The sequence below is a fragment of the Peromyscus californicus genome, unplaced genomic scaffold, assembly GCF_007827085.1.
Source record: "Peromyscus californicus insignis strain IS unplaced genomic scaffold, ASM782708v3 Scaffold_13__1_contigs__length_99412109, whole genome shotgun sequence".
Classification (NCBI taxonomy): Eukaryota; Metazoa; Chordata; class Mammalia; order Rodentia; family Cricetidae; genus Peromyscus; species Peromyscus californicus.
This window is the reverse complement of record NW_026294424.1, coordinates 81689626-81713835: the sequence shown is the minus strand read 5'-3', so window position 1 is coordinate 81713835 and position 24210 is coordinate 81689626. Positions and strand designations below refer to the sequence as shown.

The 24210-nt window shown below is 43.7% G+C and overlaps 1 protein-coding gene across 3 annotated transcripts in view; it reads right to left on the bottom strand.

The window, feature by feature from the left end:
* Window positions 1–24210, bottom strand: part of Slc4a4 (solute carrier family 4 member 4) — a 337951-nt gene that overhangs the window by 266263 nt on the left and 47478 nt on the right. For all 3 annotated transcript variants that reach the window (XM_052735335.1, XM_052735337.1, XM_052735336.1), the window contains exon 3: window positions 6024–6203. In XM_052735335.1, the coding sequence (XP_052591295.1) occupies window positions 6024–6203 (180 nt within the window). The remainder of the gene's footprint in view (window positions 1–6023; window positions 6204–24210) is intronic.

Sequence of the window (24210 nt, the reverse complement as noted above, 5' to 3'; positions counted from 1 at the left end):
GCACTGCACTGCCTCAATTTTACAAACATTTTAATTTCACTGAGAGACAGGAAGAGAGACCCATTCTTTTCATGAAAGAGAGTGAGCCCATTTGCTTGCCGGGTATAAAACAGCCCAACTATTGACCAAATTTGAGGCAGTTTTCCACACATCCGAACAGCTCAGTAGCTGCCTGTTCCACCCCTGGAAATCCTCAGCTCCTTGGTCCTTCCACCTGCCAGCCAACACCCAGCCTGACACCCACTGGTGAGCTCAAAGGATCTATTGAGAGGCAGGTGCCAAGTTGATGGTGAAAGTGCAGGAATATGGACTGGTGGACGGAAAGGCTGAAAAGGCTGAAAGAATAGTAATTGCTAACCATAGAGAACCGATCTCCACCAAGGCCAGCCTGAAGCTTTGGTCGTTGTCTGCATGCAGATGAGGGGAAATGAGATGGCAGGAGGACAGCAGAATGGCTCTAAGCAATAACTGATAGGGCCGCAGATGCCTCTGCTGGTAAAGCTGCCTGCTGCCAAGCCTGAGGACCTGAGTTCAATCCTGGGAACACACACACAGGAGGAAGAGAGAACGGACTCCTGGAAGTTGTCTTCTGACATCCATACCATATTATGCCACAAGTGGGAGAGTGTGAGCACTAATATGCATGTGCCTGCACACACGCGCACGCACACACACACACACACACACACACACACACACACACTTTTCTAAAGAATATTGCCAGCCAGAGGCAGAGCTCATCTGCCTCTGACGAATGAGGGAAGCGGAGCGCAAGGCAGAACAGAGTTCTGAATTTACTCTGGCCATACGAGGCAGGTTTCTGGCGCATGTCATCTGAATGGAATAGAGCACTGTAAGTGCTCTCGATAGCAGCCCTTCTAGAAGACTACTATCATAAGGCCTCCATCTGAAAGGATAAAGTACAAAGCTTTTGTTCTCAGACCTAAAGATAAACTATCCCTCCTACTTCTAGAAAGTGGAAAAGAGGATGAAAGAGGCAGTCTGGTTCTTCTGTGTCTGTCCTCCTCAGGCAAGAGTGGGGCTACTTCCCCTCACACGACAGACTCGCTTCTCTCCTGTAGACCCATTCATTTGCCATTGGCATACAGAAAATTAAAGAAATTTTACTTTATGATATCAAATATCATATATTAAGGATCATGCCTAAAAACATTACCGAAGAAAAGGAGGACGAGGAGGAGGAGGAAGAAATGTACCAAGAAAGTGCAAGGCCAGGCTGGAGAAGGACACAGGAGTGTGCTGGGAATGGGGAAGTCAAGTGGCAAAAACCAAATATTCTTGGCTCTGGTAAAAAGCTACTTTGTTCATTTACCCGGATGCCCCAAACAAAAGCAACTGCCCATTTCTCTGTTTCAGTTTCCCGAATCTAGCTGGATCACAGACTGGCATCCATTGTCCCTGGTTCACAGAACAATGTCCACTAGCATAAATCCATCCATTCTGGTAGACATCCAAAGAGTCAGAAAAGAATACAAGAACACAAGACTGTCCGTCCACACCCACTGACCCAGCACCGTGCAGCCATCGTGGGCAGACCTGCAGACAGGAGGCAGCCAGTACCTCTGCGCTGATGCAGGCTCCAGCTGGTCCAGAAACACACCACCCAGCGCGTCAATACACCGAGCACGACGCTAGGTTTGCTCCTAACATTTGACACGGCTTCACAGAGTCTGCGGTCACAGGGTGGCCGGTGGGGCCCCTAGGAACCTTCCAGGACACTAATAAGCTGTGAAGCACAGAGGCCAAAGCCGTGAGTAATGGGGAGCTGAGCTGCGCTTCTCAATCCTAGCCTCAGGACCATCTTTCCCTTGCGTTTTGGGCACGCCTCAGAGGCTGGCGGCTGCTAACTTAGGGGGGGAAAAGTGCATGGTGGAGGAGGTAAAAGGATTATTTTTAAGAAAGAGCACAATCTAACTTTTCTCTCCACCACCCACTCCGCGCCACCTCCTCATTCCCTTGTCTCTCCTCCTGCCTGTTCTTCCACTTCACTTGCTCCACAGCCTTGCTCTCCCTGTTGCTCAGGGTGGCACAATCACACACACACACGTTTCTTTCCCCGTATCCCCAGCTGGGACACCAGTTCTGACACCACACTGGTAACAGGAGCCAGGTAAAGACATGGGGCTGCTGAGCTGGGAAAGGGGAGGGATTTGAAGCTAGCTAGCTTTATCCTTACAGCTCCAGATCTGTCAGGATCAAACACATATCAACTTTTCAGAAACCCCATCTTGATGCCAGAGGTGATGGAAGAGAGAAGACGCACCTCTATTCGAAGCTAAATGAACCTGTTGACTATGTCACCTTCCCATTGTGCCTAAATACTTAAGAGTCTTTGGCTGATTCACTTTCAAACTGATTCTGAATATTCTCTTCTGGGCTTTTTGCAGTGGCTTCTAAGGAGAGTTTCCTGACTTCTGTGTGCAGTGATGAGCACCTGTAAGTATACATGATGAATGTATGTACCCTATGGATCAATTTCTTCCCTTCACCTACAGCCAACAGGCAAGACTACATACTTGGGAGTCATCTACCCAGAACAAAATGTCATTTTGGAAATAGCTGAAATAATGAGGCATTTTCCAAAGTAGAAGAATTAAAAGTCAGGGTGAAATTGTATATGGAGGTGGGGGGAAGCAAGACAGAGAGATGATGTGTCAGGACAGGATGCAAGAAAGGACAGGCTAGATTTTCACTTAGAATGTGGGAGAGATTTTGAACACAAAAAGCAATGCTTGTGTTCTCCCTCATTAGTAATCCAATCATTAAATATTCTTCAGTGAACAGGTATTAAATATTCTTTGGATCTGGCACAGCTCTAGGGAGTCACAGTAAATTAACAAGACACACTGTACCCTTGCTTGCAGACATGGAACTTACAACGTAGCATCCACTCAAAACAAAACTATACACTCAAGAAACTTGTTAGTTGAAGCACGTATCATGAAGGAGACAAATAGCGGCAGATGAACCCCAACATTGAGGAAGCAGCATTAGAGGAGCCAGAAAAGTCTCTCTGAAGAGGCAGCATTTTAAGGAAGGAAGACAAAGGAAAAAGCCAATGGAGGTAAGAAGGGTATGGCCATTCCAGGAAGCTGGGACTGCACATGCAAAGGCTCTGGAGTAGCAAATAGCTTGGAAGCAAGGATCCATAACATCACAAAATAAAGTGAGGAAAGAGACAATGGCATAAGAGATAAAGAGACAATGACTGGATGGCTGCTGTGTGCCGGAATGCACAGCTCGGATGCTGCTACAAGGTCAATGGGAAACCATCAGCACAGGAGTGACGTATCCCAGCTCATGTTTCACCATGACCAATGCCGCCTTGAGCAGACAGAGACTTCAAAAGCAAAGCAAGACATGACAATGCCCTGGGCCAAACTAGAGCAGCCAAAGTGAAAAGTGGACAAAGCCAGGCAGAGTTTAGATGTACACCTGACAGAAGAAGGCACTGCAGAACTGCCTATGGAGGCAACAGCAGAGAAAGACTCAGAGATGCCTCTCATCAAGTTACAATTTATCTGTGAGTTGCTTGGGGCTTTTTTCTCAAAAGATACAATTACTGCATGATTCCCAGGCAGCACACTTAGCATCTCATCGTCAGGACATGACAAGTGTCCAGATTCAAGACATGGCCACTCATGAGAGACAACAATAGAACAAGAGGCAAGTATTCCATAGGTGCATTTTCTCATTAAAAAAAAAAAATGTTGGTACATTGGTACCAGCCTTTCTGTATTTGGATGCACCTGTGCTGAAGCAGAGAAACTGATGACAATTTCTAAGAGGACCTTTGCATCAAACTGGATGACTAAAGCTGAAAATCTCATGACCAGCATGAGGAAAAGGGGTTAAAAAAAACCTCCAACTAGGTTATAATTCATTTGGTGCTTGTCTGACATACACAGGGTCCTCAATTCAGTCCACAGCATCACATAAACCAGGGCAGGTCTGTAATCCTACCTTCTCAGGACATAGAGACAAAAGAATCAGACGTTCAATGTCATCTCTTGGGAGAGGGCATCTCCCAAGCATGCTCAAAGCCAACTTGGGCTACAAGGGAAACTATACTCAAATAATTGGTCCATAGCATGTTTACAACATTTCCAAAACTTAGCTTAAGACACAAAACAGTGTGCCCAGGAAGAGACCTCTGAGGATTCACCCTCAGAACAAATTATATAGCTTATTTTGAATGCTATATTCAAACTGCTCCCCAGATGCCACAGAGAGCAACAGCATTCCATGACTAACACTCATTTACCTAAGCCTCTTTCTGAGCTGCCCATTCTGAATTACTCGAGTGTTATTAGCACTGTTTGCATAGCCTTTCCAAAAAGCCGGTACATCATCATTACCTCTAAATTCCTTGGCACTTTGGTTTAGGTGAGTGCCTCTCTTTTTAATATAGACACTCTTTGTTATTAACTAAAGAATAAGAGATGACTTCAAAAGAGGGAGAAAAGAGAAGGGGAGGGGAGGGGGAGAGAAAGAGAAAGGGAGAGGGAAGGTGGGCAACGGTGGAGAGGGGAGAGAAAAGGAATGGAGAAGAAGAGAGAAGGAGAGGAGAGGGCATCTCCCACATGCTCAGCAGAGGCCCTCCTTGATACCAGCTGGTGCCATGCCAAAATAGACAGTAAACAGAGAGAAACCACGGCAATCTATTTGGAGAGGGATATTGTCTTTTTTTCCTTCAAGCTGCTAGTCTTGCTTAACCCTTTTTATACGCATTTCAAGGACTTGGCTTAAAACGAATACTATTATTTTAGATGATCTATCATGAAGAATCCTTTCAGAAAAAGTTCTCCTGGCATTGCAATGAAAAAAGCACAGCTTCCGTCACCTGCCCTCTGCTCCCTCCTACATCTCACACTTACTCTACCCCCTTTTCAGATCAGAAATCCATTTCCACATTCTCTGATACTTGGTATTAATTCTGTGGGCCATCTGTGTGGCTCCTCTGAAGAGTGGGACTTGCCTGGCTTCCTAAGCCACCTGCTTCGTCCCAGTGCCGAGCCTATAAAAGACTCACATCACTACACTTCACACCCTCTTTAATTTAATGCTGTAAATTCACTTTTCAACACCCCTGAGCTGTTCGCTCTAGCTTGGCCTGTCATCATCCACAGTGACTGACCTTGATCTTTATCTGTGCCACCCATAATGCATTTTATTGCCGGGTCTGGGTTCCTGCAAGACATGAAGAATGCACAGTGCTCTGCCAGCATGAAGGCTATCACTACGGCAGTCGTCTTCTTCAGGAATCTTCCACGACCGACCGACATGTGTTTCCCCTGTACAGATTCATTCCCATTCCAGGCATAAGGCTCCCCATATTTCAAAGAGTCTCCATACTCAACAAACACAGAGCAGCATAAACACACGCCTAAACCCATGGTCTACTTGTCACTTGAGTCCAAGGGTGTTCTTTGATCTCCTGCCATTCCGTCTTCACGTTTTATACAACGCCTGAAATCTACGATGCTCGACCTTCTGAGAGCTGTATCACTCCACATTCCTCTCTGCACTATGCAATGCCTCTCTGACACTCCTTTTTAAATCACTGGCCTGGCCCCCAATCCAGTTAAATGTCACCTGTGACTGTGACATTTGGAAGACGAACATATACATGCAGGCAGTCTCATCTTAACGTATTGTCTCGGTAGAACCCATTTCTAAGCACAAACAACCCAAGAGCCTCTGACTCTTTGATTACTATAGTTAAATACAGTTTCATCTGTGAAACTCCATCCTACCTCACTTATCAGGATGAGGAAGTGCTCTCTGTGCCTACACTTGCTCGTATCTTTCCCCCATCAACTCAGAATCTTCCACAAGAGCTCTTAGATTAACTTATCAGCACAAGAAGCTCGTCTAGGCATTACCCATTACACAGAGCTCCCCAGGATTCCTGACTCCCTCCACCACTGGCCACAAGATTCTGCAAAGCATCTTTCCAAGGATGAGTAAGGCCGAGAGCGGTGCTGAGCCAGAATACTCACTGAGAGGCTTGAGGATGCTGCTGCTGGACTCATCGGCATTTTCCACATCTGATTTGTCTGAGTAGTTCTCGGAGATTCTTTCCTTTTCCTTCTTTTCCTTGTGCCCTGCCTTTCTCTTGTGACGTCTCCTTCTCCGGTAGCTCTTGGGCACATGGACCCCAATGTAGATGGTGTGGTGGCCTAAGGAAAGTAGACAAGTCAACAGTCATTTCACCTCATGATAGCTCTACACATACACCACGCAAGAACCACAGGCCAGGTAAGTCTATGAGTAGGACATAGTAGGACATTAACTGAATTCTTGAAAAAATAGAACTCCTTTCCCAATTTCACTCAGCTGCTGTATAATTCCACCCATTGGCTGGCACTTGGTTCTGTCTTCCTTTAGGCCGTAGCTTTAGGAAAGTCAAAGAATACCAAACTAGAAATCAAGAGTTCTTGATTCAGTTCACATGTCTGTTATGCGATATCTACATCACCTTCATCGCACTTCCTTTGTTTGTTTGGTTTTTGGGTTTGTGTATTGAGATGGGGTCCCATGTAGCCATGGCTGACCTTAACTTGATATGGAACAAAGGATGACCTTGAACTTCTGCTTCTAAGCTCTGGGATTGCAGGTGTGCACCATCACGCCCAGTTTACTCTCTACTAGAACTCAGGACTTCACATATGCTAGGCATATACCCTACCAATGAGCTAAATTACCAGCCCTTAACTTTTGGAGCCTTGGCCTCATCCTTTTATACCATCCGGGGCTTATGTTGAGCAATCCCTAGAGGTCCGCTCTGCTCTGGTTTTTCATGACCTGTGGTTATATTGACTAGAATGAGGGGCAAGAAGTCGCTGAGCTGCAAAAATAAAGATCAAAAGTTCAAAAAGTCATTCTGCTGGGGATAAGGTCTTACACTGTAACTTTTTTTTTTTTATCCAATCAGCAGAACAGAGACTGAGAACTGGGACAAACTGAGAAAAATAAGACAGACTTGGAGAGAAGATTTTAGAAGTACTCAAATGTTCACACTAGGAAACGCTAAAACGAATGTCAGCTACAGTGCCATTCTCATTTTTCTTTTTTCGTTTCCAGAAGTTTCTAAAAACTGGTTGTTGGGATGATAAAAATAAGACTCATCCCAGCAAAAACTGCCTTGAAGAGAAGGGCAGGAGAAAAACAGATCTAACTGTTTCCAGGCCTCCAGAGGGACGGCACTTCAACACTGACAAGCAGCATCATTTTACAAAACCTGATAAGATGGAAAAGGAACTCCAAGTTCCACATCTTTTTTTTTTTTAATTGAAAAACTTTTACTTTCACTTTATAGATGCAGTACAACTTCTGAATGTGGGAATCATCATTTCGGAAGTAACTTGAACACTCTTTTATTGCAAATTAGATTAGGTTATCTCATCTAAGTGTTTCATTTCCCATTTCTAGAATTATTCCTTGATGGTACTTTACAGTTCCAGAGATAATATCACATACCGCCATGTAGCTCAGCCCCCTGAGTATCAATCGCTGTGAACCACTTTCCATGGAACTCACCAGGCACCCCTAAAAACACCATAATTCATGAGATTTTTCCTTAAACTGACAGCTTAAATGAATCATACGCTGCTTCAAGAAAAAAAGACTCCAACTATGGAAGAAAGAACTCTCAGGGGCCGTGTGTCACAGAAAACTCCTGACACCTGGAAAAGAGTTGGGGCATCTTCACCCGAAGCAGAGCCCCCCCCCCACCCCCACCAACACGCAAAAACAGCAACTTGTTGCTACAAAGCACAGTGAACAATCTCCCCACAGAACGTGTGCCAATGAAAAATCAATCATGTCTAACCATTTGCGAGCAAAACTGTTCTCATGGGAAAGCTCTATTATACTAGGAAACAGGAAATGTCTCAGAAACAATGTGAATTAAGAAATGGTGTCAATTGTTTCCTGTGCTCCCCTTAGTGAGGGAGCCCTTGCAGGTTTCTCACAAGTCTCAACAACACAAGTCAGCAGAGCCTTACGGAAACACCTCACACACACTCGTGCACACGCACACACACGCACACACAGAGTGGTTCAAAATTCTAAAATGTCACAGTAAATGTTTTCTGCACACTATTAAAAAATAGCCACAAGAAAATGGTAATTAAGGTACGTCAGCCAGGCCGACATGATGCAATAAGATTTACTAGATATATGAACTCAAGTCTGTGTAGTACATTTGATCAAGTCATTTAAAAGACAGACTATATGGACTGACAGGATTTAAAGGTAAGATTTCTGACTATGAGGTATTGTTTTCAAACTAATGAAAAGGTTACAGTGATTCAGACAGACAGCCTTCAAGCTCTGCAGAGGGGTGTACCTTAGTTTGAGAACCTAGTTAAGATTTGTCATGACCATAAACATGGTACCATTCTTCCCATTTGGAGACTGCAGCTCTGTCCCTGTGACACATCCAGCTTGCCTGCATCCCTCCAACTCCTCCTTCCCTGCTCTGCTCAGAGGGAAACTGATGCTGCACTTCAGAGTCCTGTAGCACCCCTCTGGCCAAGAGGAAATGAGGGTTCCTTTAGCGACATCACAAACATCAGGCACTTTTATTAGTTGATTAAGGTGTAATTTGAAAACTGCAAAATTCACTCTTCTTAAGACTATACTTCAATGATCTTATGTGGAGTTGCACAAACACCACCGTCATCCAATTTTAGAACCTTTCTACCAGTCCACAGAGATCTCTCAGGCCCACATACAGCCTCGTTCAGTTCCCTCTACCGTCCCATACACTCACTCTTAGGCATTCTGTATACTCTGGGTAACAGCATCTACGAAGCCATGATCCTCTAGGACTTACATGGCTATGAACGTTGTGGGGATCCTTACAACTGGTAAAATAGAATATTCCCAATGAGGAAGATGCTGCCTCCTAAGAAATGCCCAAGGAAACAAGTCCTTGGGTATCATCAGCATCAACATTGTCATCCTTGTCATCCTCCCATCTCTTATTGGAACCTAAATCTTTCCCTTTGGTCTCGTGCTTACATAAAGGAAAAGAAATGTGAATCTGAGTAAGGTGGGAGCTTGGAGACAGTGCTTGTCTTCATTAATTACTTATTCTCTCTCTCTCTCTCTCTCTCTCTCTCTCTCTCTCTCTCTCTCTCTCTCTCTCTCTCTCTCTCTCTGCTTCAACTTCATTGCCCACAGAAGGAGGCAAACAAGGTAGTTCTGTGTTAGAGGACCCGGTGAGGTGGGCATGCTTTTACACAGGGAAGACCAAATATTCAATAAACCATACTGTCAAGTAACCAAAACCCCAAACGTAACATGAGCTGAGCTAGAAGTGTTCTCGCTGCCCCCACAAAACTCCTGTCGACATGCTGAACAGAAATGGCATTGCTGCTGGAAAGAGTCTATTGTTGGCGAGAACATCACAGATGGATATCAGTGTTTATTTTCATTAAAATATCTTTATCTGTCTCAGAGATTATGTCATGACGATTGAGGTAAGCTCTCAGGGAAGCTACAAAGGTGGAGGGTGTAGCTATTGTTCTACATGTAAAAAGAAAAGGAGGAACTTGACAGCGAAGCTTTCCGATCCAAGAACCTACAAAATAGTACAACACTTAAAAAACCAGGGATCAGTTTTTTTATAATAATATTTTTTTATTATAATAAATTATAATAACTAATTATTACTAGGAAATTTAGAGGCTCAAAAAACTTCTCTGCCATCAATTTCATAAAAATTGCTTCAAAAAATGATGAGGAAATAAAGAATAAAACTTTTAAATTTTGTCTTCATTTTAATTGAAAGCTTTAATTCAGAAAGAGGATACAATTGTTCATTATATTAAAATCCAGCATACATTTATTATTCTAGTCAGACCAATAAAGAAAAAGTACTGGAGCCTGCAGTTGACAGTGTTCATTGAAGTGTATAGTCATAGGGCATCATGTCTTCAGTCTGGCAGGAACCTCAGCATCTCATGTGTTCAAATAAATACCCTACATGCCTCTGTCTGACAGATGGTGGGAGTTCCCAACACATTCCAAGTGTCTCGGGAATACTTCACAATCCACACTACAGCCAGGACTTCTGGGAGGAAAACACAACTCTGCTGGCTACCTTTGAATGTCAGAATCATCACTACGAGTCTTGTTGCTTCCCATCTTAACCTCTTCTACCCTAATTACGAACAGGAAGCTCTGTGAAGCAGTCGCCCCCGGGGTCTCCCAATTCCGGAGAAATGGCTGGTCTAACTGTAAACTTCTGATTATCGCGGCTATGTTTTTAGGGCAGACAGTCAACCTTTACACTCAGTAACTCTGTAGCCGTTCAAGTTAAGATGGCTTTCGCAGATACTACTTCGCTGGGATGATTCAGAAGTTGGAAGAATCCAACAGTCTCTCAAGCCAGAAATCAAAAATTCACCAGCCAAATTAAACCGTCTATGGATGGCTTGACAGTTAACAGTCTATATAACCATATGCAGGATGGAAGTATTAGCTCCTGCCTGGGAAACATGGTGCAGCATACGTGTACAGATGCGGCAAACATTCGCCAAAAGCTTCTAAGCATGTTCACCACTGCTGCACATTGCTCTGGCACTTTGTGATCCTGTGACTAACCTCAGATACAGGTGAAGAAACACGGTTTGAGAAGTCGATGATGCTGAAACCAATAAGCAAACGCCCTCTTCAGAAAAATCTCACAAGAGAAATATCTCTCAGGCATCAATGTCAGCCTGAGCTGAGCGCCAGCTTTGATGGGATTTTTAAAAATATACCTCCACAGTGTTGAGAAAAGGGCTTGCTCGGGAAGGCACAGCTACATGTGCCTATAACCACCCACTAAGGGGGAGTAGGGCCCACGGAAACAGGATTATGGTGACTGCTGGTCAGTTGGCCTAGCTAAAACCTGGCAAGCCCCAGGTTCAGGGAGAGGCCCTGTCTCAAGGGGATAGTGTAGAAAGAAAGCTAGACAGCAAACATCCCCTCTGCCCTCCATGCACAAATTTACTCACTCACTCACTCTCTCACGCACACACACACACACCCCACCACCACCACCACCACCACACACCACACACCACACATACACATGTGTATCCTGTAAATCACACAACTAGTTAGGTTTCCTTCCTCCTGTTGATGGTAAAAAAGACAAAAAAAAAAAACCACTGTCAGCCCCTCCTGTGGTGAGGACAGCACTTCGGAGCATGGATTTGATACACTGTCCTCCCTCTTCCCATTTCTGAACACTTGTTCTCACTTCACCCTACTCTAGTTTGGAAGAAGGCAGTATTTGTGGTTTTGAACTTGAGGTTTCAGTACTACGGACCGGCTAAAGGATGGCCAAAGGACAGATAAAATCCTCCCCAGAAATGAACCTTTCCTAACATCTGTCATTCCTGCAGCCTCCCGCACACATCTCTCATTAAACATGGAGATGGGCTCCAGCTGTGGCTCCTCCGCTCCACTGCTGCTCTTCCTACAATGAACCAAACTTCTGTGCTCTCCAATTTGAAGCAAAGGCTCCACAGCCCAAACACTTTCTACCCTTCTTTCAGTACTCATCAGCAACATTCCCCAAACGTAAGCCCTTATCTTCCATAACCTGGTGTATGCCAAGATGTCTAGAAGAAATTGTTGCTATTGGCAAGGGGAATGTAAGGAAGCAAAATGGAAATTTACTATTTTTTAATCTTTAAAGAAAATCATGGGAGAGAGGAGGTAAGGATCCTGGGTGAGTACTCAATTACAAACGAAGACCCTGGAAGGCCGACACACAGACAGAAAGCCTCAATGGGCAGGATTTTCTTACGAGAGTTTAGAATCGTGCTAGGCACCACGGAGGTGAGTGTTTGGTGCTTTATAAGAAGATGACCATGACTATCCAAAATATTTCATAAATTAGTACAAATAAATTGTTGGTTTAGCCTACATGAGTCCAGAAGAATGTCCACAGTTAGCTCTAACAAGATGTAACCAAAATAACATTTCTAATTTACTAGGGCATAAATACCAGCTCATGAAGAGTTTCTCCTTTTCAGAAGCCATGATATAACTTTGCAGTTACCAGGGGTTAAGCCAGCCCTTTATGTGTGAATGAGGGTCCAGACTTCCCAACACAATATGACTTCTTTTTTTATTTTATAATTTAATTTAATTTTACATATCAGCCATGGATTGCCCTCCTCCCTCCTCCCGTGCCCCCCCTCCCCACAACCCACCCCCCATTCCCATCTCCTCCAGGGCAAGGACTCTCCTGGGGATTCAGCTCAGCCTGGGAGATTCAGTCGAGGCAGGTCCAGTCCCCTCCTCCCTTCACAATATGATTTCTTAAGACAAAGATGATTTCTATTTTTATATTTTGGATAGAGGCAATGTTTTACACAGTAAAACAATGCAAATGTTTATTAACAGATAATCATATATCATGTATATAAATTATTTATAGATAATTGAATACTGGTGAGTAATTTATTTTAATATCAACACTACCAATTACACTAAGAATCAAGCATATAAGAAAATACATGGAAAATGAGTTGTTTGTTTTTGGTTTTGTTTTTTAAGAGAGAATGGGTCTGGGGAGATTGCTCAATAGATAAGAGCACTTGTTGTACAAGCTTGAGGACCAATGTTTGAATCCCCAGAACCCAGGTAGAAGCCAGATGAATAAGGAGAACATCTATAATGCCAGCACTCCTGCAGGAAGATGAGAGAAAGAGACAAGAGAATTCCCAAGAAGCTCACACACCAGCTAGCTGACCTAAAGGACAACAACAGTACAGACTGTGTCTCAGACAAAGCAGAAGGCACCACTACACACATGTGCGCGCGCGCGCACACACACACACACACACACACACACACACACACAGAGAGAGAGAGAGAGAGAGAGAGAGAGAGAGAGAGAGAGAGAAAAGAAGGGAAATATCCTTTTTGCCCTGAACTTTGAGTTGCATGGGATTCCCAGGATTCTCAAGGTCATCTGAGATCCCTTAACAGGACTGGTAAGCAATCTCAACTTGTCGTTGTTGTGTTCATTGAGAGCAGAATTTTTAATATTCAATGATGATGACAGTAATGGTAGTGATGGTGGTGGTGGTGATGATGATGATGATGATGGTAACAAACTGTATACAAGAACAGCTATGGAGAAAATAAAAAGGAAGCAAGCTCATGTTTCTCGGCTAGATGTCAACTCCTAAGCTCAGAAAAAAATCGTGCATTTGCCTCCCACTGTCCATGTTAGCAAACAGTTGTAGCTGGCCTCAAATACAGGTGAGGACACAAGGTCACACACTAACATCTAGTCTCTATAATGACCTCCATTCTTAACAGTTGATAATAGAGGTAAAAGTGAATTAGCAAATGTTCTTACATGCTACTCTTTCGTTTTCAGTAGGCATAAATTATTTTTAAATATCTAAGCTAAGAAGGCAAGAATTCCCTTTTAAAGGTATTTTAGGAGCCTCACCCTAATGAGCAAGCAAAAGTTGAGTACAGCTCACCCTACAAAAACTGCAGTCCCTAAAGCGCCTCAAGTCGAAACAGCTGATGCTCCCAAGTAATTTTAATGTTGATCTAGCAAACTATTTTCTATCCTTAATCTACAAATAAAAAACATCAATCTACACAGGAATCTAGACATAATTTTCATGAGCCATCTTAATGAACAACGGCCTCCCACTGTATCTAGTATACAAAGGTAATCCAAAAGTGTGGACGGTATTTTCCCCTTCCCTTTTCAAAGAGAAAAATAATCAAAGCTATATGTATTTTTCCTCACCCCCACCCACCTGGAGCCCTGATAATAAGGTGTGAACTCCCTCTGCCCTCAAGAGCATTCACTCTGAGCAGGGCAGAAGAGGCAGCTTAGACCTAGTTTTAACTTCTCCCTTTACTGGCTCTTTAAAACCACTGAACAGAATACAGTGGGTCAACAGAGGCAACACCTTCCATAACTCTATCCTCCCTCACCCTGGCCAAAAGCAAGTGCCTGGCAGCCTTCACCAGGCTCTGGGCACAGCTTCCCCAGTGTTCCCACAAGTGAGTGCCAACCCCCAGGAACCAGGTCTGCCAGGCCTTTTACTTGACTGAGGAGAGCTGAATAGACTCAAAAGGTCTGGGAAGGCTGACACTGGGCAGTCAGAACCCCACCACTCATCCTGACAGCCAACAACCCCTGAATTTTAATGTGTGGTATATATCTGGTTGGACAAAGCCTACCTGCAAGTCAAACACAGAGAACTAACAGCTTTCTATTTCTCTTGTGGTCACCACGTACACAACTGAATGGGAAGTAGAGTTGGAAAACACAAAACAATAGCTAATCCAACAGTCATTGATAATTGGATTTGCAACTGCAGCCAGAGAGGCAGCCAGAGGGACACATAAATGCACACATTCACAGCCTCATTCCAAATACATTGTCCACCTCTGACCCTGTTATGGCTTCTCTGTCTGCAGGGGCTTAACCTTGGCTGGGCAATAGGAAGACTAGTCTTTGGTTGCTATAGACAGATAATCCACAATATAGTCAATGGACTCCTGCCTAATCACAAATGAAATATCTCACATTGTTTCACATGATTCTCTTCCCCAGCATTTCTGTATGTAGGTAAATGAGATGCAACAAATGCCACAGGACTACAGCAATCACCAACAATGAGAGAAAATGCCACAGGAGGCATGTTAGCCTAGTGAAGACCGACTCCCAAATCTTTATGATTATGCTTTTCCATACGCACCCAGAAAAGAAAGCTACTATCTACATGAGTCCCTCAACCGCAGTCATACTTTGAGATCCAGGGACCACAAACATTACTTTGTGCCTTCATTTCCAATGAGCCCACTAAAGCCAGAGAGCCAGCTGATGGTCAGAGACAGGCACTAACTACTCTTGGTCCTCTGGTTATAGAAGCACCCCTTTCCTGTTTCCATGACTACATCATTTGTCCATCATCACTCCTCCCATCCAACATGATTTATAAAACACACCTTTTTAAAAAAAATTGGCGATGAGCCCATTCAAATGAGCAATTACCTAAAGAAAACAGGCTCAGTGTATCTCTGGAAATGCTTCTGTCTTGCAGTTACAGAATGACAAATTTAGATCCACAACCCTTAGTCCCATAAGCTGCCCCAGAGTCTTAAAGTGTTCTGAATGGGATGTGTGCCCTACTATCACCAAGGGCCATTCACAGGGTGAGGCCACCCAGGCTGATAAAGTCTTTCTCTCTCATCTATCAAAAAGCCTTCCCAACACTTTCATTCTCCCTTCAGTTCCCACATCTCATTCTTCAAGATGCCTCTTCTAGCTCTCCATCTCTATCTACACCCCTCTCCCCTCCAGAAGGAACAAGCCCAGTGTACCCTCTGGAATGAGCACTGCCCAGGAAAGGCATTTCCCCTGGTTATTCCAACACCTGGAGCAAAGCCCTTCCACTTCTTCCAGACTCATCTAGCCATCTGTAAGGTGAGAACATTAAGCTGGATCTTTTGTAAGATCCCCGCTTCTAAACATTTAAAAGAGTCAAGTGCGGCCGGGCGGTGGTGGCGCACGCCTTTAATCCCAGCACTCGGGAGGCAGAGCCAGGCGGATCTCTGTGAGTTCGAGGCCAGCCTGGGCTACCAAGTGAGTTCCAGGAAAGGCGCAAAGCTACACAGAGAAACCCTGTCTCGAAAAACCAAAAAAAAAAAAAAAAAAGAGTCAAGTGCAACTAACCTCACAGAAGGGAAGGCTAACCGCTTTCCACCAATGCCTTAGGGCAGTGGTTCTCAACCTTCCTAACGCTGCGACCCTTTAATACAGTTCCTCATGTTGTGGTGACCCCCAACCATGACATTATTTCATTGCTACTCCATAATTGTTATTTTGCTACTGTTATGAATTGTAATGTAAATATCTGATATGCAAGCCGGGCGGTGGTGGCGCACGCCTTTAATCCCAGCACTCGGGAGGCAGAACCAGGCGGATCGCTGTGAGTTCGAGGCCAGCCTGGGCTACCAAGTGAGTTCCAGGAAAGGCGCAAAGCTACACAGAGAAACCCTGTCTCGAAAAACCAAAAAAAAAAAAAAAAAAAAATATCTGATATGCAAACCCCAAAGGGGTTGCGACCCACTTGTTGAGAATAACCGCCTTAGGGTCTCTTCTCACCTTTTCATAGTGAAACTCCAACTACTCATGCCCCACCTAGCTAAGAAAGGCTACCAATCTCACCTCCTTTTTACCACCACAGCCAGGGCATTCTATTCAATGTCCTCATTCCTGGCTCTCAACAACTTTAAAACCAGTGGCCCCTGGCTCGCTGTGGAAACCTCTCTTTACCCCACCCTTCTTGGTTTTCCAGTTCCTGCTACGTCTGTTCCTTGGTCTCTCAGTGTTACTGCTCAGCACCCACGGCAGTCCTCTTCCTGAAGCGTTCTGTTACTTTAGGGGGTGCCATCATTCCCACGGCTTATGACAGTCATGTGACCAGGGCTTCCGGGTTTCTGTCTCCACCCGTTCTTCTTTTCTTCTTCGTTCCAGCTTACACAGCCAACGACGTATGTCACAGCTCTACATGTATATCTCACAGGCACTGAATAGATTCAAACGGTTGAGTCCCTACCATAGCCACCACGTTACCCCAGTTTCAGTTATCTTATGAAATAGCAAAGGATTTCCCAAGTTGCTCATAGTAAAAATCCAGTAGAGCAGTCAAACATCTATCTATCCATCCATCTATCTGTAAATCCTGGTATTTAAGCCACACCTCTCCAACTCTTTTAGCCCTAGCTTGGCTAACACAAAAATCATCTCTCAGTTGGATCAGATGCTCCACTTTACTTACCTCCCTCCTGGAGCGTTCTTTCCATCCAGCACCCAAAAAGAACCTTTCTTGCAAAATGTCACTTGTCACCTCCTTGCTTAAAACCCTTTACACATGCTTCCAACATGGTCAACAAAATCCTCAATCTTCAGCAGAATAAAAGGTCACAAAAACCGGTCTGGTGGGTTATACCTCTAATCCCAGCACTCAAGAGGCTGAGGTAGGAAGATTACCGTGAGTCTGAGGGTAGCCTATGCTACATAGTGAATTCCAGTCCAAGCGTAAGACTCTGTTGGGGAGACAGCTCAGTGATTGAAGTGCCTGCTGTGTAGACATGAGGACCTAGGCTCAAATCGCCAGCACTCACGTAATAACCGAGCATCTATAGTAACAAGTACCCATAATCCCAGCACTGAGAACAGGAGGGACAGAGACAGACTGGTGAATGTTGAGAGATCCTGTCTCAAAAAATAAGGTAGAGAGCAACAGAGGACGACAACTAACCTTGACCTCTATCCTCCACACACACACGCACACACACGTGGTTGCATCAGCACACACATGTACATATACATAAATATGCCCATACCTATACACCATACAATGAAATAAATGCTACAAATTACCTGGGTCTCACCTACTTCAGGCCACTGAAGTGTGTGAGTGGTCCCGTGATGTGGCACACTAACCTACTTTCTGTTTCTCTAAGGTGCTTATCTCTTCCGTTCCAAGTCTACAAACATGTGTGCCCTGGGTCCCACTCTTATCCCTCCTCTATCCAATTCCTTCCCAGCCCTTAGGTCTCAATATTACACCATGAGATATATTCCCTGGCTTCTCACATAAACTCATGTATGGTACAATCTCTAAATTATTATATTCATAAATATGTGCTCTTAAGTAATGTTTGCTTCATTTGGCTGAACAGAAACGGTGTCCTATGCAGGAATATGTTTTTACACCCAAGGGTACTGAGGTTATATGTACAACTGCTCTGGTCATTTTACTGGGCTGAAATGGTGGAAGCATTACCCTTCAGTTGCTACTAAGTAAGGATAGTTAATATGGGTATTAACCAACTAACTTATTGAATATTAGATATCAGCATTTCAACTTCAGTCTGGGAGTGCTCTGCAGTCATAGCAACCACTGGCGAGATCGTGATGAGCAGAACGATAAATTTCACACCACGATTACATCTGCAGGAGGTAATACCTTAAAATTATAAGGTTCATCCTCAAGATTCCAGATGTCATTACTTATATTTTTAGCAAACCTGGGGGACAAGGTTATAAATGATATTTCTTTATATATCTACCTATAAAGAAAAAAGTCTGCAGAAGACTGGGATGAAAACTCCATGGTAGAATGCTTGCCAAATATGGGTGAGGTGCTGAGTACCACAAAAAAACAGATAAACAACAAGGAAAAAAATCAACAGTAATTGCAAATTAAGTAATTCACAGTGGTTTACTACAAATAGCGAGGTATTTTGGGGGTACTAACCAAGAATCCATGAAGCATTGCTGGTAGAACCAGGAAGTCAGCCGTTAGCTACACTGATGAGCCTCCTCATGTCACCCAGAAAGACAGGGCATAGCCAGGAATAGAACAGGTCCAGAGACTCCTAGTACATCACCACATCCTCTGAGCCCCAGCACGGACCGAATCAAAGCACGGAAAAACCTGAACAATCAGATACTGATCGAATTTGCCAAACACATGTATCAGCTGGATTCAATTAAAGCCTTCACTGGACGTCAAAGACACTTCCCTGATTTCACAGTACAAATAGAATTTCTAGTTGAAACTTTAATAGTCAGTCGAGGACTTGGGTGATGACTTAAACAACCTATAAATACATAATTCTGATCCTCTGCAAGATACGTGTTGGCTAATATGACTAAAATTTAGTCCTTATTTCTATTTCCAGACATTTCTGCCTGGTAAAAGTTACTGAGCATTCAACCTTGAAAATATTCAGTAAAATAATATCTCGTGGAGTTCTTTCAAAGTCAGCAGAGTCTAAAGGTGAACCCATTGTCTACCTTAGGACAGCTGCCTTCTAATTCCAACCCTGTGAAAGGTAAAAGCAATTACCAGGCTTAAAAGCCTTCTCGCTCTTCAGAGAAAAGAATTATTTAAGTCACCTATACTGCTGATTCAATGGGTGTCACTCACCACCCTCACTCCCTTCACCTTTCAGCCCACCTGGCAATCAGTAGTGTCGGGATGCCGTGTACAGAACCTCCCATGAACCCAGGGCATGGCAGGTTCCCGCCTCACTCCCTTCTGGAATTAGCCAGAGTAAAGTAAAATTGAAACAAAATCTTAGCAGCAAGCTTACCACAGTAACGAAAGGCTCTCAACTGATCTTTACTCCAGACTTGCTCTGCTCACACTCATCAGGCAAGGCTTTCCATTCCCCCAAAATTAAAATGTTTGCAATGATTTAAAAACAGGGAAATATTTAGATACATAGTACCTCTACATTGTTGCATAATCTCATTTAATTGGCACCTCAATTACACAATAGGCCAGAGGGCACGGAGTTATTTTAATCTATGCTGTGGGGGAAAGGGAAAGGTTTGTGAGTGTTCATAGACTATACTCCCATGTCCCACTCACGTATCCTCCTCACTGCCAGAACACGACGCACTAGAACACGTCTATTTTGCAGAGGAAAGGATTGCAGACTTTAACTGGTAATGGGCAAGCAGTTTACCCTGGGTACATATACCATTTAATGTGATTCTTCTTAGAAAAATGAGACAATTTAATAAACTAAGGGTGAGGTATAGCAGCAGTTTAACTATAAACACTAGGTCTCATATCCAGAGCTGAAAGGAAGGAGAATGAGTCCAAAGAGAAATAGACAACCGTCCTTGGGCAACTTTACTTGTCCCTTCTTCACCTCCCCAACAGAGAAGGCAATAGGGGAGCATAGCTAACAGCACAAAGACTGGGTGTCGGGAGGAAGGAACTGAGGAAGCCAAAGAACCTTTTGGCCAATTAAAATCTTCAGAGTGGTATCTATGGCCATTACTGCCTGGACCACACTCAATCTTATCTAGAACTCTGTGTGTGTGTGTGTGTGTGTGTGTGTGTGTGTGTGTGTGTGTGTGTGTGCCCATTTATGTGAGAATGCAGGTGCTCGTAGGCCATAGCACACATTTGGAGGTCAGGGGACAATCTCAAGTGTCAGTTCTCTTCTTCAGTTCTCTTCTACCTTGCTTGAGACAGGGTCCCTTTACTGTTTGCCACTATGTAAGTCAGACTAGCTGGCCTATGGGAGTCTAAGATTCTCCTGCCTCCACCTCCCAACTCACTGTAGGAACACTGAGATTACAAGCACTCATCACCCCCAGTCCATGGTTCTGGGGATTCAGACTCAGGTTCTCACGCTTGGACAGCAAGTTCTTTATCATCTGCTTCTCCCTAATCAAAAGGCATTCCTATTCTTCTTAGAACCAGGTATATCAATGACGTCGTTTCTGGATCATTATCACAAGTTATATTATAAATGGCATGTCTCACTGTCTCCATTTTATGGGGAAAGAAACTCACAGTCTACATTCTAATTGGCTGTTTTCACCAATACAGGTTCCGTTTTGGAATTTTATTCTCCAACTGATGCTTAATTACTCTACTGTAATGGCACCTGAATAAAACAAATGGAAGACACTCCCAAAGTAAATATGAAACAACATCTCACTATCATGACCAGATAAAAAGCTCCGTCTAAGATAAAACTGTCCCCAGAGTATCATGTCAGAATGTCTGAATCCTTGCAAAACACGAAGTACCAAGTCCACTTTGTTGAGGCTTAGTGCCATAAAAGAATGTCAACACTTAGGGCAGGAAATGACTTCAAGGGGATTTTAGTCCGTAACATATTACCAGAGAATCCTCAACACAGGAGAACTCTGGGAAGGTATGAAGCCTGTTTCCGGTTTCAAAAACCCATGAAAACACATCAGATTTCCTCGCTCAGGACAACATCTACAGATAAAGATTTCGTTCACGGGTAGCAGGAGGTGTCGGGCAGCCTTGGAGATAAGAGCTGTAGGCTTTAGAATCTCTGGGGAGTGGTAGGCTGAGACCAGAGGAGAAAGACAGAAGGGATTTGGAAAGATCTGAAGAGGCTCATCCTGCTGAGGGAGGGTGGGGCCAAGCTGTTGGTCAAGTATCAACTTTGAAAGCTTCCCTGTGTCTCTTCAACGTTTTCCAATGTGGGGAATGCATTGTTTCTATTAAGAGGGCTTTTCCTTCAGCAGTCTTTTTCCAAGTGTTTCCTCTGTACACACTGTTTCTGAGCAATGAGAGTGAACAGCAGAGAAGAGGTCAGCACAATGCAACCGGACACTTAGGTCCAGAGCTCAGAATAGCCCCAGCTCCGGACCTGGCCCCTCCCTTCCCATAGGATAGGTTTTGATTCACTCCTTCTCTGCAATTATAGTTTTGAACTCTGTAATTATTAACAGATGTTTACCAGGCCCCACCTTTTTCTTTAGAACACTACCTTCCTCCAATACACATGAACAGAGCATCGCAATATCCTCTAGTTAAAACTAGCTTAAGTCATTATGATTTCATGTCTGTAAAATGTTGAGGTCCTGACCTCCAAAAAGACAAAAGCCACCATTTCATCATTTTAGTCTATTTTCAAAACATAGACCAGAACAATAAGAGGGGTTTAGAGAGAGAAGTTTTAATGCCTCCTTTTTCTTATCACTTCAAATATATAGGCATTGTAAAACTGAAAATGATCCTTGTAAAATCAAACAGGATACCAAGGATAAGATAGAGACCATATCATACAACCTGACTTTAAGTACTAAGAACAAAATACTAACTAAAAATATGAGCACATTTTTGAGAATGATATAATTTTGCATGTGTTTTACTTAGTTCATATTCTATATTGATGAATGCATCCTTTGTTCTAACAAATATTGGGTGGTTGTGCACTCAGCCCCAAATACTGTCCTATACTTCCAAAATGTATTTCGTTGAAAAGACCTCATGATAAATTCCAGAATTTGCAACAATACTCTCTTTCTGAATGAACATGGAGGTGAGGGGGGACTTCTCGGATTATTTCAGCCTTTGACAGGTGGGAGCACACTTCCTGTGGAACTCAGCTTTGAAGTGGAGGGAAAACACCACAATACAGCCTTAACTGCTCTGAGAGAGCACCGACCAAGCTCCAACCAAGCTCCAGCTACATCGACATTTCAGACCATATTGTCCTGCTGTTCTTTATGTTTCCTGAGTTGCTAGTTGGACTCAAAGTTAAGGAGAGGCTCCTCCTCATGAAGTCAGAGCTGCCAAGGCCGCTGGGGAGTTACCTAGGCCAGCAGAGCCAAGGCCTTATCTCAAAGGATAAGGTGGAGTTTGCTCTTTTCCCCTATTGCGAAATATGAGAATATTAAGTAATCTGTTTATATCACATGGATCCAAAATCCAAGCTGACTTTATTTTTTGAGACAGGGTCGTTGGGCTGCCCTTGAACTCCTGATCCTCCTGCCTCAGCTTCTCAAGTGCTGAGATTACAGATACATACCACTAAGGCCATCCCCAAGGTGTCTTTTTTTATAACCTATACAATTTCCTCTGGGGGAAAAACAACTATCCATACAATTTCCTCGGGGGGGGGGGGGGGGGAGCTACCTCAAACTTGGCTTAACCAACAAAACCTGGCAATTTCCCCTGAAATCAAACCCAAGTAGTTGTTTCCCATGGTCTAGGCTGCTCTGACAACATCAGTTTATCATCTACTGACTAGTTCTATCCAGAGGTGCCCAAGAAGCAGCTCAGGATTTTGGGTTCAGAGCAGATATCCATGTCCGAATCACAGAACTCTTCCTACAAGTGGATACACTTGGCGCTCAATATGAACTGCCAAGCTACACCCAGTGCAAGGTTAACCAGTGAAGAAACAGATCTAAAAGCTTCCATTTATTTCCAAGATTACAACTGGCACTTGGTTTCCCTTTCAGAATGCCATTAACACATGGGGGAGATTTTATGAAAACAAGGTTCAAGTCTTTAAATATATGTGGCATGGATAAGTTCATTACTTAAACAAAAGATGACTCCTCTCCTGACTCACTCTGCTCTCGGGGAGTTTTGCAGCTGACGGTTCTCTATGAAGACTTTAGGAGGAGGATTAAGTGTTGTGCCGCCCACTGAGAGAAAAGCTGAACAAGGTGAACTGGGGGCACGGTCTGAAGTCTCAGTCGCTGCAGCCCCAGAAGATCATTAGAAGAAGCTCGGAGAGAACCTGGAATCCTTCTGGCCTCAGTGAACTGAATCCAGGCATCCCACCTTGGGGATTCTAAGAACTATCTTTACTATATGAACATGTCAAAGTAACTACAGCTACTAGACCTCAGTTATTAAAACTTAGGAAAATCACTAAAAAGCAAAGTATTTAAGCTTACTTTTGCAAGGTGTGTTGCTAAGGTGACCATGCTTTAGTCGTGGTCATCTTAGCAGGAAAACAAACAATCTTCTGGGGTCAAAGGAAACGTAAGTGTTAATTTACAGGAAAGGTTCTCCAGCTCCTTGTCCTTTGAACTCTCCATCCTGAAGCCCCAGTATTTACTCCCGCTTAAGTGTGTCAAAGACTCAGCTATTCAGGAAGTAACATGTTGTTCCCCATCAATAATGCCTTTTTCTATGAAATTACAATTATGAGATCCACTCACAACCTTGAGAAATATATCCCCACTTAAAAGTCGATCTACATCAGAAGCCAACCACCATCCCTTTCCTCACTCAATCAAGGGACCCACAGATGTGCCATGAACCCTTGGTCCATTTCAGCTTCTCTGTACTCTCACCCAGAGCTAATACTGCATTTGCATGCCCCCAAGCCCGATTTGATGAAGCCAGTTGAGAGAGGAGAGGGCCGAATGGAAGGTACCGAAGGAGAAAGAAGCAGTTCACAACTTCCAACCTGTCTACTGTAGGAATATTTCCACTGTTGGAAGGTCACACCAACTCCACTATAAGCAACCACCATCCTAAAAGGCCTAGGATTCAAATACAGACAACTGAACATGCCTTGAAATAAAAGGGATCGATCACGCACTGGCCAACAATGCAAAAGAGTGACTGTAATGTGGATGCCCTATGAGAACAGAAAGTACAAGCTTCGTGGCCATAAAACCAGCACACTTCTTGCACTGACCCAGGCACCTTCTATAACCTTTGGTTGCCTTTCTGTTTCTCTCCCAAAGAAAGCTGGCTACAGAAGTATGTGTTATTTATATTATGATTTATGCTATGATCAATAGATTAATTTTCTGCTTGAAAATCAAGGGAAATAATTCAGGAAATACACTTTGTAGACAAAGCTTTAAGAACCAGA